Source organism: Stylophora pistillata, chromosome 9 (assembly GCF_964205215.1).
Source record: "Stylophora pistillata chromosome 9, jaStyPist1.2, whole genome shotgun sequence".
Lineage (NCBI taxonomy): Eukaryota > Metazoa > Cnidaria > Anthozoa > Scleractinia > Pocilloporidae > Stylophora > Stylophora pistillata.
Genome location: NC_142527.1, coordinates 1105478 through 1121580, shown reverse-complemented (window position 1 = coordinate 1121580; position 16103 = coordinate 1105478). Strand labels below are relative to the sequence as shown.

Sequence of the window (16103 nt, the reverse complement as noted above, 5' to 3'; positions counted from 1 at the left end):
GATTACCATTCCCTTAAAGTTTTAAAATTAGCGTGAGCTATATTATGCTGTAGCTGTTGCTTTGGTTTTTCTAGAAGCAGTGTTATGTAAAAGTGAAAGCAAACTTCAACTTGATTTTATCGTGTGATTTTGTTATAAATCGAAAGTAATATTAAATTATTTTGAGACAGTTAGAAATGTGCTCTATTTTTTAATTTTCTGTATTTCCGTATAATTATTGTTTAATCCCCCATTATATCCGTGATTTAGATGGCGTGACGAGTGAGGAGTAACTCTACACCCAAGCATAATTTGTTGCGGATACCCAAACAGTCACGCAGTTGAGTTTGGCTTTGTCACGTAACGTTGTCCTCACTTGTAGCTCTCGCATATACGCCTTCCTCTCCTTCAGTTATTTTTTATCACAACGTTGTCCTTAGAAGTTGGAAATGATATGAGTTTGAGCCAAGAAAGAACGAAGTAACGTTTCGTTAGTCAGATAATGGATTTCATTGTGTTTTTTTATTTCAACCAGTAAACACAGGAAATGCTAAATCTGATACCGGATAAAAGGAAAACAAAAGTAAAGAAGGCGAAGAATCTGGCCATCGGTCCTGGTGTATGAAGCAGTGGCTCTCGTGCTTATGCAACGTGCTCTTCACGGCGATATTGAATGTTTTTGAGAATCATGTTAAACTCCATAAGATACTTAAGACAACTTATTTCTTTATTATGTTGCAAACTCTGAGGCTGCACAGACCTAACTAAGTTTGAAAACGTTAATGGAAAAACTAACCTATTGGCTTGCTTATTGAGGGCAAATGTTACGTGTCATGACAAATGATTATCTGCAATAACGGTTCTAATTTCTTCTCAAAGCACTAGCGGTAATCTTAGTAAACTTTACTTGTTGAGGTTAGTTCCATCAAACCAGACCTTTCTTTCAATCTTCACTTTACTTGCAACTTCTTCGCCATCGATTCCAACAAATTTGATCTCGTATTTATGATTCTTGAGTGGATCTTTCACATCGTCATGATCTTCTGGCCAGGATCCACTGATCTCAGGCAAGTTGACCTCAATGCCTTTCTTTAGCAGGAGATCTTTGCTGCCTTCTGAGCCTACTCCCTTGGGAATGCCATCCAGTTTGACTATCTGCGGTCAGTAAAGAATATAGTAAAACAGAAAACCGGTTGGAAAAACGCGCTTGTCAGCTTGTAATCGATCAGTAATCCGCAGGCAAAGTGGTTCGATTCCATCGGAAGTGAAGTGGAGTCAATTTTAATAAAATAATTTCGATATATCAACAAAGTTGAAATGGTAAATTGGCCACCGTAACGATTACAAAAGCTGACGTTTCGAGCGTTAGCCCTTCGTCGGAGCGAATGACGAAGGGATAACGCTCGAAACGTCAGCTTTTGTAATCGTTACGGTGGCCAATTTACCATTTCAACTTTGTTGATATATCCAAATTATTTCGTTACTCCCACCGACGCAGCCCAAACAGTTTCTTTCGAAACTATCAGCCTTTATTCAATTTTAATCAGTTGATTGCGTACGAATCTGTTCATAACTTGACGATTATTATTGAACAATCTTCAAAGATTGCCTTGCCTCTTTGTAAAGCACACTCCCCCTCTAACACGGTCACATGCCGGGCCAGCTCCGGGATATTTTGAGGGGGATTGGAGGGGGTGGGGGAGGTTCAGAATTTGATTGAGAAAACACAGATTTTTTTTCTACACTATAGCCTTAATAAGTTACGAGATATTGCCAGACAAGTAAACGGTAAATAATATCAACAAAGTTGAAATGGTAAATTGGCCACCGTTACGATTATAAAAGCTGACGAAAGGCTAACGCTCGAAACGTCAGCTTTTATCATCGTAACGGTGGCCAATTTACCATTTCAACTTTGTTGATATATTCAAATTATTTCGTTACCCCCACCGACGCAGCACCAAACAGTTTCTTTAGAAACTATCAGCCTTTAAACGGTAAATACTTTACATTGTGTGGTAACATGCAATCAGATTGTTACAAGAATTTTGGCGTCAGGCAATTGATAAAAAAGCCCACAGGTCCGGATGGGAAGTTGGAGATCACACTCGCCTCAACCCCCCCTCCCCCCTCTGACCCTCCCCATGTATCCACCATCAGTGTTGTCTCGAAACTGCCTTGAAATAAAAATTTTTTGTATTCTTCATGAAAATATTTACCTGGAGGAAGTCAGGATTCTTAGTTGGAATATGGAACAAGAAAGCGTCCTTCTTATCACCATACATGAAATAGGAAAGGAACTCTGGGTACTCATCGTCATCAAAGTGTTCGTACTGTGGGACATCCACCACCTTCAAGTTAGCTGTCATGAAAGGCTTACTTCCACGAGAAGGCAGTCCGATGAATAAATCAAACACTTCAGCTTTATCTCCGTACTCCGATTCTCCAAAAAACACATCATATAGCGTACTTTTTTTGCTTCGGAAGACAATTGGGTTGGGTTCGGTGCTGGTAGCCATCAGAGAGTCCTGCTTGGATGTGTACTCTTTGGCTTGACTATCTAAGTTAAACTGCAAAGTGGCGACAGTACCATACTGCTTGGAGATGTTGTTGAAGTTGCCTGCGTAATAAACGATGACTTGGTGCTCATCGTTAACCACTCCTGTACTGACAAAGTCATGATGGGACTTGGGATCTTTAACCTGACATTAAAAAAACAATTTGACCATTTCATCGACTTCCTGATTAAAGAATCCTCAAAAATGTTTATCCTCAAAGGCATAACTATACCGTACATTTTCGAATCAAGCTTTGTAAAATTGTGCCCGGAATTTTGAACGGACCTGGCATAACGAGTCGACAGGTATTTCTCTGATCTTTACGTTAACAGAGGATTTTCTTGCCTCATTTGTAACTAAAGATCTTGTAGTCGCTTTCTTTGTTGTTGAAAGGTTTGTCTTTTGGAGAAAGTGTTAAAGTATGCGTATTGGTATCGTATTGTTAGAAGTTTGTTATATTCTACGTTACCCTTCCAATGGCACAGAGAATGCTGTTCCTCATGATAGAAGCCAAGTCATCCAAGAATTCGACGGAAGTTGCCCATGGATCCATGCAAGTGGTAATAAGGAACTTGACAGAGGAATCACCCTTTGGATCAAGCTGGAATGGGAACCAATTTCTGGTGTAAATGTGCAAACACAGATTTCTGGCATATGAATGGTGTGTGTTAAACTGCTAGTCACATTAAACTGAAGATCGATGATAAGAGGTAGTCCACCCGCATGCTATTTCTCCTGTGTCACAATTACAACTACACTTTGCGAGAAGAATCCTAAGGATTGCATTGATTTTTTGGTTTACTCCGCGCTGTGACTGGTCCAGAAAACTTGTGCTACCCTCTCAACCAATCAGATGAAAAACTAATACCAATCTCGACTTGTTGGTCGTCCGCGTTTTCCCGCCCTTTACAGTTTGGTTGGTATTCTACTCCATGGCTCTTAATGACATTTTCCTTTCTTATGTTTGGCTGTTGTGATGACTTTGGTTTTGGTTTTACAACACTCAACCGAAAAGCGACCAAAGTACTTTGTTTACTGTGAACGTCACAATTATCATAAGAGTATCCCTTACCCCCAGCCTCTTCTTAAAGTTCTTCAGAGCGGAGCTGTGCTTGTGGTGAAGCATGCTAGATGATGTTACAATCATTGGAATTCGATGTGCAGTCGTTTCTCCCGAGGAATGGCTGAGGTCTTGAAATATCGCCATATTGAGGGAATTGCAGACGTCAACGCTTTTGTTTCCCTTCAAATTGACGGTAAAGCATGGAACCAGCGTGTCTGGACCAATCTCTTTCAAATACTCCATGGCTTCATCGTCCTGTTTTTTAAAAAAAGAACAATCCGTAATTTAACCCTTTCACTCCCAAGATCTCATTAGAAATTCTCCTCTCTGTCTGCCATACAACTATTTTATTGTATGTTTGGAGAATTTGGTTTTGGATCAACTGATAATCCCCTGAATTGCTTTTTCCCTTCTTCTCATTACTTTTCTGCTTGATATTGCAGCGGGGCTCCCACGCGCGCACGTGGAGCAGAGGCCCATACCCATAGCATCTGGTCAACCTCTATTCGTTTGGTTGCCACGTGACTGACCGAGCGTACGTAAGTACGTACGTACGTGCCCTCTGTTATGTATGCTATCACGAAATTACCATGATCAAATTTGAAAATATGGCGTCCGCGCGGCCGACCTTCAAAATTTTCAGGTCGGATTTTTCTTTCATTTGCGATCGAGTTAGACCTTGTGGAACTCAGAATGTAAAGTAACAATGCTATAGAATACTCTGCTTGGAAAAGAATGGATATCAAGGTCTTAAAGGTGACAGAATAAGCTCTCGAGTCAACGACACTACGATTCTCAAGGCGATGTGGATTATGGACGTAAAGTGAAAACCCAACTTTCGGACTTCAAGCAGGGCCTAACGACAATTTGACGATTCGATGGCCCGGTAAATTTTATGTTCGAGTAACAATGTATTCAGAAAGTATTGTTTAATAGAAGATTTTGCGTCAAATCGAAGTTTTTTCAGAATTTTCAACATAACGCTGCGCAATTTCTGGTCTTGAAGGCAAGTAAACGACAACGATCTAAGCATGATGAATTTTACCGCGTGGGCTTTGTATACGTAAGAAATTCGTACGTTTTTCGCTTATAACAGCAAATCAAGAACTGTTTTGAATAAATCTGTCGTCCCGAAATATTTCTTGGCCATTTTAGTCTTGCTTCCTATTGATAGATTTCGTGGAACTTGAGATCTCTTCACTCACGGACAAATTGGCATATTCCATTTTGAAATATGATCCACATGCCACTTACACACCTGAGAAAATATTTAGCGATTTTTATCTTTCATCTTGATTTTTGAGTTAAAACGTAACAGGCACCTATCGCTTTTTCCGTCGGAAATAAGTTCTTTAATTAGTCTTCTTTCACTGGAGCTTGTTTTTTGGAAAAGATGATTTTTAAAAATTTACTGCGGATTGTATTTGCTTTCTTGTTTTCTCCAAAATTTTGACTTTTCACAGGCACGTGTTACATGTAAGTGTCAATGGGTTTAATCTATACTGGATGAATTTTTGGCTAAAAATTTTTAATATATGTAAAGAAATTTACAAAATTTTCACTTACTGGGAGCTCCGGGCTTGGCTAAATCTATATATTATTGATATTAAGAGGAGAAATTTTGTCTTGGTCACTTTAGAGTTAAAGGGTTAGCTGAGTTCACTTATTACTTTCCATTTACAATTCTTGCGATACCTTGGCGAGTTCTTCATTACTTTTAGCAATGATTCTTTCTCTAATAAACTCCTTCTGCTTCTTCTCCGACATTCCCTTCCATGAAGATGGCAGCGGTTTAGTGGTTTCAATCATAAACTGGTCATCCTCTTCAGGGAGGGTTATCCAAAGACAGTACAACATTTTGGCAGTAAACGTACATTCAGATAGAATCCTACCATAGCCATTTCTGTGTAGACCAATAACCTATTCAAAATTTAAGAGGTGTGATTGGCATGGAAGCCTTTTACCGCAAAAGATTATTACACAAGTGCAACAGATGGCAACACTAGGAATATGTTTCTCTCTTAAAAAAGCCTAATGGCCACATTCGTTACTAGGAGCGGGAGCAGGTTTTTGTGAGGAAAGAAAGTTGATTGACCAAGAACTTAAACCAAAAAACATTTGAAATCAAACTGGCTCCCCATATGCTCTATGTAACTAGTCCGTCAGACTTACTATCTTAACAGTAATGGCAAGACATGTTTTTTCACCCTCAATAATAGCAGCTTTGTTAATGTACCACGGAGAGAGGTAAGATATCGTGAAAACAAACTGGCCGTGTCTTTAAAGAACTAGGAAATGTAATGTCAGATAAGGGACGATGAAGAAGTGTTATGTCCACAGCAGTTAATGATAATAACGATGAGAACAAAGACATTCGTGTAAGTGATATTCAAAAACTCCTACTCTATTCTATATACAAGGCTAAAAGATTAGGAAAAAAAATTATGAACATGTTTAAACCAAACGTTTTAGGCTGTTTGCCATCATCAGGGTGATGATGGCAAACAGCCTAAAACGTTTGGTTTAAACATTTTAATAATTTTTTTCCTAATATTTTAGCCTTGTATATAGAATGTCTTTTATTAAGCGAACATCATGGACAACTCCTACCCTGTTTGCCAGCAAAACGGATGCCGCAGCTGCACCTGGTTTAGATCCCTCAATTCCAATATCACCAAGAGTCATATCACCATGGTAATAGACCACACTATTGGTGATTTGGAGGAAGGTGTTCATCTTCTTCTCTTTGTAACACAGCGCCCCAGCAGGGTAGGGACAGAAGCCAGATTTGTGAGGGTCAATAGTGATGGTGTCGCATTGGTCCAAAGCTGACAACTGATCGTGGACATAGGAACTCAGATATAACTGAGGCACAAAGCCATAGTCTTCCGGTGCTTTAAGATAAAAGTTTTTGGGTTGATCACGTAACATGCTGCAGAAATATCCACCCCAGGCTCCGTCGGCATGGATGCTAAAGTCGAGCCCCTGCAATGATAGAGCAAGAAAGATGTTTTCTGTTTGTTACGAGCGTGAGACAAAGGGAAAAAATTGAAAGCCCAAGAGGAATGGAACCTTAAACTTTTGGAATCTGCGCTCCGACAGCTGTAGTCTCTATGTTACGCGTGCACTAATTACGCAGGCCACCCCATCTTTTTAAATTACAATCTTGCACGAGAATGACGTCCATGATACCTACTTTTATGATTGGTAATGTTTTTGTCGAGGAGAGTCGTATTTTAAGGAATATTGTGTTCAGGCTAGCTTTACCAGCCTTCTGTGTCGGGGCTGTTTTGGACGTACTATCTCTTGAAGAGTGTTCTGGAATCTGCTTAAAATATTCGCTTCCTTAATGGGCTGTGTCGAAATGACTTTTCTCTCCAGCTAGTCCTAGACTCCCGCAATACCTTTCTGAACAACCTTCGCGTTTACCATGCCCATCTGTTTTTACCTTTTTACTGAAATCTTTTCGTATCTTGAGGATATCAGTGAGAGGATCAATCGAGCTTTCCTCAGTGGTTCCCATTACTGCGACAACTGCCATCACAGGAACCTGCGTGTCTAGGTACTTCTCCAAGATGTCTTTTAAAACTAGAAAGGAAATGTATATTTTATCGAATGCATCACGGGCGGTTTATCAATCCAAAGTACGTCGCTCCTGATCCAGCATGAGACTCGCAATCTTCACTATTCTACGTGGTAGTTAGCATTCGCGCTCTTTACGTTTCTCCTTACTTCTCTTGTTTTTCTCCCCTTCTCTATTTCTCCCTTTTTTCTAAAATGAAATTGCTTACCGCCTGCGTCCATCCGGGAGTTTTCATCAACTGCCACTGGAACGAGGCTATTTTTACCCAATCCCAAAATGGTGACTGCCTTTGTGAAGGAAATATGAGCGGTACTAGATACTATCACGCAGGTCTTCTCTATCAGGGGATGGCGGCGAGCAAACTCAGCTGCCCCAACAGACTCGTAGAGATGATCTGACAGTAATTCCATGAAATCACTGGAATTTTCCAGCCCAGCCAGTTTTTGCACCTCCTCAGGCATAGTGAGGATGGAGGAGGTGTCAAGGTTGAGTAATTCCCATTCAGTGCCACTGATCAGTTCCCCTTTCGTTCCCCTTTGGGGAAAGAAGACCTGAAGTAAAAAGCGCATGCTCACGGTCTGCTTGCTGTTCTGATGTTCTCTGTCGGTCAAACCTAACACCCTTCAACAAGCCGTAACGACACATACCCGTCCCAGACTTCCGCGAGCAATTAATTGAGAGAGGACTCATTGGGTTTGAGCTTTAGTGGAAAAATAGTACTCGGTATTAAACGATTGAAAAATACACAGGCTAATGAAATGAGTGCAAGAACGTAACTACTGTCTTTTGAAAAGTTTGGTCTGGCTCGCATCTTATTACGATTAATGAATACTATTAATTGATGGATTTTAAAACTCCATTCTTGTGTCGTTCGGGTGTTTCTCCAAATAATATCATTCTAAAGCATGTGTGAAGGGTTAACGAAGGGATGTGATCTTAAAATTTAAACTACTCTTAGGAAATACTACCTCATAATGTTTCGCATTAGCCAATTTCTCCTCTTTGCACAGAGCCCTTCGTAGTCCTAATGGAAAGAACTTGACGTTTCGTGCTGCCCAAAGAGCTTCAATGTTGGCGACCGTCCCTCCAGTCACCAAATGTCCCATGCTTTTTTTCGGATCATATCCCATCATGACACACAAGTCGGTCCCAACCTCCAGCTCGAACGAGGTTGTCACGGTGGATGCCTCAGCTGCACAGTTGTTTTGATTGTATAACAAAGCGCAGATGTAACCAAGATGAGCTGGCATAGCTACATCCCAGTTGACATGGCCCTATGTTGTCAAATGACACGAATAAAATTATGGAACCATATTTATCCCAAGTTTTTTGGACGCAAACGTGCAATTTAGTAAAATGTCCGTAACTGCTATCGACAATAGTCCATCTAAGCTTCTAATGACATCAGTTACTGGGACGATTCGACTACACGATCAAACTACCATTTTTTACCGCTCCCTAGATGATGTTACAAACCTGTATGACTGTTGTTCATCCAATATGATTTCAAGCAATTTTCAGTTGAGCGTTAATGGCATTTTTCCTTTCTTCTGATCGGCTGTTGTTATTACTTTGGTTTTAGTTTTACGATAGCCAATCGAAAAGCGGTTTATATGAAACAAAAATCGTTGGGCTGGGCGTCCTGCTTAGTGCTAGGATCAGCTAGGTGCAAACCGTTCGTATGTATGAATATGATTGAAAAAAAGGTAGGAGTTAAATTTCTGTCAGCTGATGATGATGATAATGAAACGGTAGTTGTTTATGGTCACCTTGTATCTGGAGCTGTAGAATGGCACAGAATTCATCATTTTATTTTGAAGTTCTTCCATCTCAGTTTTTAACTTGTTCATGGAAGCTTTAAATGCGTGTGTATCACGGAGCTCATCGGTCACGTAAGGAGGATCACACGGAAAATATCTAAAGCGAAAATAGTCATCAGTGCAGCTCTATGTCGATATTATTGTGACCAGGATCACAATTGTGCATGACATTGCAATATTTTTTGTTATAATTTTAGAATTACATCTTCAGAAACTATTTCCTATGATAATCAAATTATCATAAACACAGGATTTGCATCATAAATTTCCTTTGAGTTGCACCATCACACCTAACTATTTCCTATGATAATCAAATTATCATACACACAGGATTAAGTCTTTTAAGTGTCACACAATGATTACTGTTCTGTCATGCAATGCTTTCAAATTGTCTTGTTAGTGCCTTGCTATGGTATGACAATCGATTGTATTTTTTACTAATTGTTTTATTTGATTATTTTAAATTATTAATTTGCTATTTGTCATTTACTTCCTTTAGCTTGCAATCATCCTTTCTTTTTATCAGTATTATTTCTTTTGTACTTTCCTGTATAAATAAATTTTATTGTGGCTATAAGTCTGTCTAGTTGTTCAAATAACAACATCAGAACCTGCCTCGGTCACGTTATTTTTAAAACTTAAATTTTGCTCAATATTTACAAAATGCAGTCATTGTAATTGGTGCAACAAGTGGGAGGAGAAGGGAAGGGTATACCAAAGAGAGGTCACTTTCAATTTTTCTTCAGTTTCCAAAGTGGCCTTATTGGAACATGAAATGAATGCAAGATAGATACTTTAGTATTTCGTTCAAAATTGTTTAGTTAGCAAATGATTTTCTTTAAGTTATTTGCTCACCCCCTGGAAAAAAAACTGCAACTGAATTTAAAAATTAGTTTGGGATGACTTACACGTGACGACGGAAGTTTATCTGGGAATCAATAGTTTGAGTGACAAGTTCGTGGAACACATTTCCATTCTCTGCCTTGGGCCCCATGAACCAGGCACCAAGAGCAGCCCAAGGCTTTTCGCGCTTGTGGCTGCCATCCTGGTGCTTAGAGAACATGTTTCTGTGGTGGCTGTACATTGGTGCTCCTTTAGACATCCGTTGTCTTTTTCCTCCTGGCCCAGCCGCTCGATGAGCTGTCCTTTTGCGGCTCTGAAGCATGTTTGCAGCTGAAGAACACAACACAGTTCTGAGTTAGGTGAGTAGTCTCATTACGAAATCAAGTCTATTTAAAATAGAGAATGGCCTATGGAGCGTAAAGAATAGAGGATTGGAACGGGAGGGAATGGGATGAGAAAGGACAAGCTGTGAGACGAAAGGTTCTGTCTTCCTCGTTCCCTGACACACTCGTGATGCGAACGTACTCAAGGAAGGTCGGTAAAACATGAAAACCTTTGACAGGAAATTTTGAAAACAACAGAAAAAAAGGCGTCAAAGGTGCAAATCCTGAAACCGCTCATAGTTGGCATTCACCGCACGATTTTGTATCTCCGCCGCTCAATGCTTCAAAGAACGTATAAAACCTCCAGCCATGCAGAATTTTAGGTCCCGATAAGTGCCAAAGTATCATTTAGCGACTGTTGGCAAGAGAGTGTAGTCGGTACGGTAACGTAGGTACGAGTAGGAAAGGGCCAACTTAGGTCGATTCGTTGCGTGACGCTGTCCATTAATTTGAAAATAAAAAATTCAGCATTGACATTTCAAAGGCGCTTTGTCTGGTTATTGACATGGTGAAAAACAACTCCTTAATATGCATAAAAGGTAGGAACACTGGAATGTATTAATTCCAAACGCACATTGCACATACAACAACATTTGCCAAAAGTAAGAAGCAAATGTTTCAGATAAGTTACGCCTAACACATTATGCTTGTAAGACTAAACGCGGGGGAACATTTTTGGGATTTTTCCAGGTTTTTTGGAGGCCATGGCTCATTTTAATTGACAAGAGTTCATTGTTTGCCTACATTTGGATTCTTCTTCATAAATTGTCGTTTCAAGGTTTCTCGTGACTAAGAATATTCTTGCGCGTGACGTGCTCATTTCGTAAAACATGCATCGATATTTTTTATGACCTCGTTCAGTATTGCTCATTCATTATCTATCTTTTGTTTCCGTCGCCCACTGTAATTGTCCCTTCCCTCTGTGAATATGATATGTTGCTAAAATCCCACTCCCATCCTCCCATGGCTTCTTGCAACTCTTATCTCAGGTGGAGTGCCTTACAGAACGTCTGTTGTAACGAAGCAATTGCTCGCAGCTTAGCCAAAATTTTATAAATAGTTTTGGGTTAAGTTTGTTGTCTTCGTTGACACTTCCATGCTAATTTACACGTAAACGTTGACTTGGCAGAAAACTATAGTTTGCTTGACTCTTGACGTGTTGCTCAGATCAGAATTGAAAAGTGTACTTTTAGCCCTGTAAGACATTGCCACTGAAATACACAGCACTTTGAAGGTTTCATCTTTCCACTGACACAATTGAGTGGAATTAGGTGTAACACGATGTTCTTTTGAAAACTATCCCTCTGAGACATGGCTGTCGGTCGCTACTTCGATCCACTCTGGCGTACTAGTAATCAACCCACACCCATACCGTGATGGCAAGAATGGATCCTTTGATCCTTTCATTATCATCTAGAAATTTGTAAATCCATGACCCTTACCTTAAAGCAAGTGATTCTTAATGATCTAGAAAACCACCTCAGACACAAAGAGTTTTCAGCCTGTGTTCTCTGGTACGTGACACTGAGGATTGGTAACCTTTGCCGTCTGAGTGCTATTCAAGGAGCGCTCCTTTATCAACGTATCAGACAGTATTGAATAGCGGTCGTTTGCGTCTTTTATATTTTTGGCGTGGTTCCCACGACCTAAGGGCTCTCTGAGGCGGGGGGGGGGGGGGGGAGATTTACAGCATGTGCCGGGAGGACCGGATCATTATTGCATTTCTTGCGAGCCAACGTCAGTGAAACCTATCGCAAATTTCTTGTTGTGAAGTAAAGTGACTCTTTCTTTTCATAGTAATTAGCTTTGGAGTCCAAGGCTTAAAAACCAACCAACTGTGTGTGATAGACAATAAACGTGCGCTGATGCGTGACTCAAGTAGGCGTCCAACATTTGGAAGTAAGCTTGTTATGCGCATTAATCTTCACCGGCTATACCTGTGAGACAAGACCGATTGACTTAAAAGAAGTACGGTCGCCTTATTGTTATGCTGAAGTTCGGACGAGACACCACAAAAGAAGGCCCGATTAAGGAAGGATATCATGAAGAATCTGTTTACCCTAAGAATCATGAAATTTAGCCTATTATTGACCTCCTTTTAGCCTTAATTTTTTTTGTTTTGCCTTCTCTACAAATCGCTCGAGAATTGGAAACCAGTGACAAGGTAAGTTGTGCCAGCTTCTCGACCTGTTTGTTTTCTGGTCCAGACAACCTCAGTGAGTCGATAGTTTGTGTCATCTTATTGTAGACTTAACTCTTCTTTGAATTGGGCGTCCGACTTGCATGCTGGGAACTCTCGGTGGGCCAGCGTTCAAAGAGAAAAAAATCTCTAATTAAATATTTCCTGCCGTCATTGTTTATTATCTTTACCTCTAACGAAGAAATAACAAGAGTCATAGACGAAAAGTGTTATATATTTTAAATTTATTAAATTAGATTGCAATAATTACAGACCTGCAGTACTCAGGTTTAAATTATCATTTGTTTAGAAATTACACTACAAATGCCGTTTGAATAAGGGCTTAGGTGCCAGTCTTGATTTCTGTACTGGTCTAGGAACTCCAAATCTCTTCATTTGACCTTTTAGTTTCAAAGCCATCATCCTCTTCTTTGCCAAGTCAAAAGAACCTGTAAATTAGAGATTGAAGTCATACGTGTACCTTGTTTGAAATACTACTCATCAACCATTTTAAAACCTATATGTACAATCGCAGTTTACGATGACCGATCATGAATACAAGTTACTGTACTAACCATTAGGTGCCATTTGTTGTCCTGGGTCATTAAACGCAGGGGCTTGATTCATCTCAGCCGGGAAGGGCACTTGAGGAACATCATTATTAACCAGCTGCGTACCTCTTGAGGTCCTGTGGGCGATTGCTACTGAGGGACAAATGCGGGGGCCTGGTCCTGGGGAAAAGGAGCTGGCGCCTAAAATACAAAAAGTTACGCCTGAGTTGAAAACAAAAAAATTTCCGAGGGTTTTTGTTTTTTGCACTATTTGTTAAGAATTCTTTCAGCGCAAGAAGCGCTCTTGCTTAACATTGCAGTGTAGGGAATGTTCTTTCAAATATCAGCTGACAGAAATTATCTTTATAAATTGGTCGATACTGTAATAAGAATTTTTGTGAGTCATTTAGGGGCTGTATTAGGATAATCTGAACAATTTAAAGTGTTCCTCTGATAAACACACTGAACAGGTGGGAGAATATTTTAAGAACCAAAAGCAGGTTGCATTATGATGTGATTTTTTCTGTCGTGTAATATAATCCAAACTTAGCCGGTAGAGGTAGAGATTGGCAAAGCTTCCTTGAATTGCAGGAACTACAGGCTGAGGAAACCCGGGAGCCGGCTGAGAGTCGAATCCAGCAGTTTGAGGAGGCATGCCTTGCTGATTGTAGCCAAATGACTGCTGATATGGCAGCTGCTCTGGTAGCGCTGGGGGAAATCCCGCTGCTGCCTGTGGCTCGGGAAGTGTAGGTGGGGGATTGTAAGAAGATTTCCCCGTCTGTGGTCTCCCCATGGGCGGAAGATGCGGCACGAATTTCTTCTCAGGATGTGTCCCACCAAGAAGTTTTAATTTAGCGGCCATTGCTGCTGCTGCATCTTGAGCCATGGCGTTGATTGAGTGCATACCATACCCATTGGGAGCCATAGAGGCTGGTTGAGAGAACCCCTGGGGGCCGTATGGGACTGGTGGTGGGGGAAATCCAGCGTAAGGCACCGGAGGGGGAGCAAGTGGGAGTTCTGGTGAAGAATATGGGGGAAGCAGTCCGCAAGGATCAGCCCCAACACATCTTGAATTGACGATTACAAAAGAAAAAAGAAAAAAGGTGCCAGTAAACATATAAAAAATAATCAATATACAAACGAAGTTAAAAAACGATGTTTATCCGCGCAAATGTTCTTCGTTTTGAAATTTGCAACAGAATAAAGTGTTTATTATGTATTTATGCCGAAAACTGCAACCCCAAGGCATCACAGCGATTCTTATAAAAACCAATGATATATTTCTTGATTGTAAACATTGCTAGGATGCTGTGAGCATATGACATATCAGTATAAAATGACTTTTGATACGCGTCTTGTGATCAAGCTCCATGATTACCTACTAACTGAGGATCCGGGCTTTTTCATGTGTAGGACACCTGAAACGAAAATTTGATATGAACTTTTGTGTGCAATGGTCAGAAGACTGCATTAAGGAAAATCAAAACAGGACCGAAATTTGTTATAGATGAGGGATCCTCGAGATTGCTTATCCCTGTATTATTAAAAAGAAGGAACTCTCTCGCTCAAACTCCTTTCCGAAAAAGCTTCACGAAGGAAGTTGGGGGTTACTTTTTGACCAGGTCATCTCTCTACAGATTCGGAAACGAGCATTCCCAGCATTCCCAGCATTCCCAACATTCCCAGCATTCCCAGCATTCCCATGAGAGTGATTTAAACATGGAAAAAATCTGATTCTCAGTGAGGAATCGATGTTCCCAATGTCTTTGTTGTTGCATTTCTCCTCAAGGAGTCAGATTTTATCTTTGTTCCCCGTTCGTGACAAGATGAGGTACAGTAAACAGGATGCATACCACACATTCCCAATTTTACCCAGGCACCTTTCATTGTAACTTACTGGCAGGAATGTCAAATCTGTTGGGGATAAAATTCCTGTTATCAGCTGGTAACTGTGCCCCTGTACTGGGTGGAAGGGGTGGGTAACGTCCAGTTGTATAAAATAAGCAATGATACGTTAGTGTAAGTTCTTTGAGGGGGTGAGTGGAAGGAAAGGTCATATGCTATGATAATCTCAGGTAGTTTATTCTTTTTACTTTGTTGAATATAATTGGCATTCCTATCTATCTTGATCTAAGTTATTCATCTGGAACGTACGCGCGCCCCCCTCAAAAGCAACAGTTAAATATTTATATATTTTTGTTGACACTCCAGATTTCCTGTGCCTGAAATTACAAAATTCTGTGATATATTTATTGTAATGCATAAATAAAACAAATGATATACTAGTTCATCACTAATATTTCTGAAAGAAGATTAAAATGCCTTCTCTCGTACCTTTCTTTGTGATGAGACGGTTCGGAAGGAAATTACGGACCTGTGCACTCATCTGAATTGGACGCTGGAATTGAAATTGCGATTCCAACTGGATTCCAACCGCAGATGTAAGTGTCAGAAAAGGACTTACTTCTATCGGGATAGATATTAAGGCCTTAGTGGGTGAAACGGGATCACATGGACACGACCGATCACGGATATCGATAATGAATTCCTCGATATTTGGAGAATGTCCCCTTTCCTTAAGTGATATCCAAAATTTACAGAATGTTTTTAACAATATTTTATTCTCACAGGCACTATTTGATCACGTCAAGTACAACTCTGTCTCACACACAGAGCGTAATTTTACTAGATCCTATTCTTATTCTTTGTTAGAGTGCCGAACTGTTGTGTAGGACTGTTGTTGTGTTCGCTCCGACGAAGGGCTAACGCTCGAAACGTCAGCTTTTGTAATCGTTACGGTGGCCAATTTACCCCTTCAACTTTGTTGATATATCCAAATTATTTCGTTACTCCCACCGACGCAGCCACAAACAGTTTCTTTCGAAACTATCAGCCTTTATTCTGTTGTGTAGGAGGTGAAGGGTTCGAGCCCCAGCCGGACCAACACTCAAGGTCTTAAAATAACAGAGGAGAATGTGCTCTCTTTCTATCGAGAAATGGATAGACATTCTAGTCTTCTCGGATAAGGACGAATAAATCGTAGGTCCTGTCTCCTACTTCGATCAATTGGTTAATTTGGTTAGGCACGTGACGTTAAACAACCCACTCTAGAGATCACTGTGACGTGGTCCGGCCTGTTTACTG

General features: G+C 40.4%; 1 protein-coding gene and 2 long non-coding RNA genes across 3 annotated transcripts; 1 reads left to right on the top strand and 2 right to left on the bottom strand.

Moving 5' to 3' along the window:
- Positions 1-482: 482 nt before the first annotated feature.
- On the bottom strand, positions 483-11817 carry LOC111326898 (uncharacterized). The gene is made up of 12 exons (XM_022930984.2): positions 11672-11817; positions 9912-10176; positions 8953-9100; positions 8152-8457; positions 7392-7734; positions 7049-7188; positions 6211-6585; positions 5296-5520; positions 3610-3855; positions 3007-3138; positions 2199-2681; positions 483-1134 (listed from the first exon to the last, which is right to left on the bottom strand). The coding sequence occupies exons 2-12, from the start codon at positions 10166-10168 to the stop codon at positions 883-885; spliced, it is 2907 nt and encodes a 968-aa protein (XP_022786719.2). The 5' UTR covers positions 10169-10176; positions 11672-11817; the 3' UTR covers positions 483-882.
- A 106-nt stretch (positions 11818-11923) lies between these two features.
- LOC148722747 (uncharacterized) lies at positions 11924-15244 on the top strand. Its single transcript, XR_015991513.1, has 2 exons — positions 11924-12393; positions 13551-15244. It is a non-coding gene; the product is annotated as an uncharacterized LOC148722747 (long non-coding RNA).
- Positions 12637-13157, bottom strand: LOC148722748 (uncharacterized). Its single transcript, XR_015991511.1, has 2 exons — positions 12984-13157; positions 12637-12857 (listed from the first exon to the last, which is right to left on the bottom strand). It is a non-coding gene; the product is annotated as an uncharacterized LOC148722748 (long non-coding RNA).
- Positions 15245-16103: the final 859 nt, after the last annotated feature.

Bases quoted from the DNA above. Each gene is read 5' to 3' on its own strand.
- LOC111326898 (XM_022930984.2), bottom strand. From the start codon at position 10,168: ATGCTTCAGAGCCGCAAAAGGACAGCTCATCGAGCGGCTGGGCCAGGA. The intron at 8,458-8,952 runs GTGACCATAAAC...TTGACAACATAG, and splicing joins TCTACAGCTCCAGATACAAG to GGCCATGTCAACTGGGATGT. The intron at 1,135-2,198 runs GTAAATATTTTC...TACTGACCGCAG, and splicing joins AGAATCCTGACTTCCTCCAG to ATAGTCAAACTGGATGGCAT.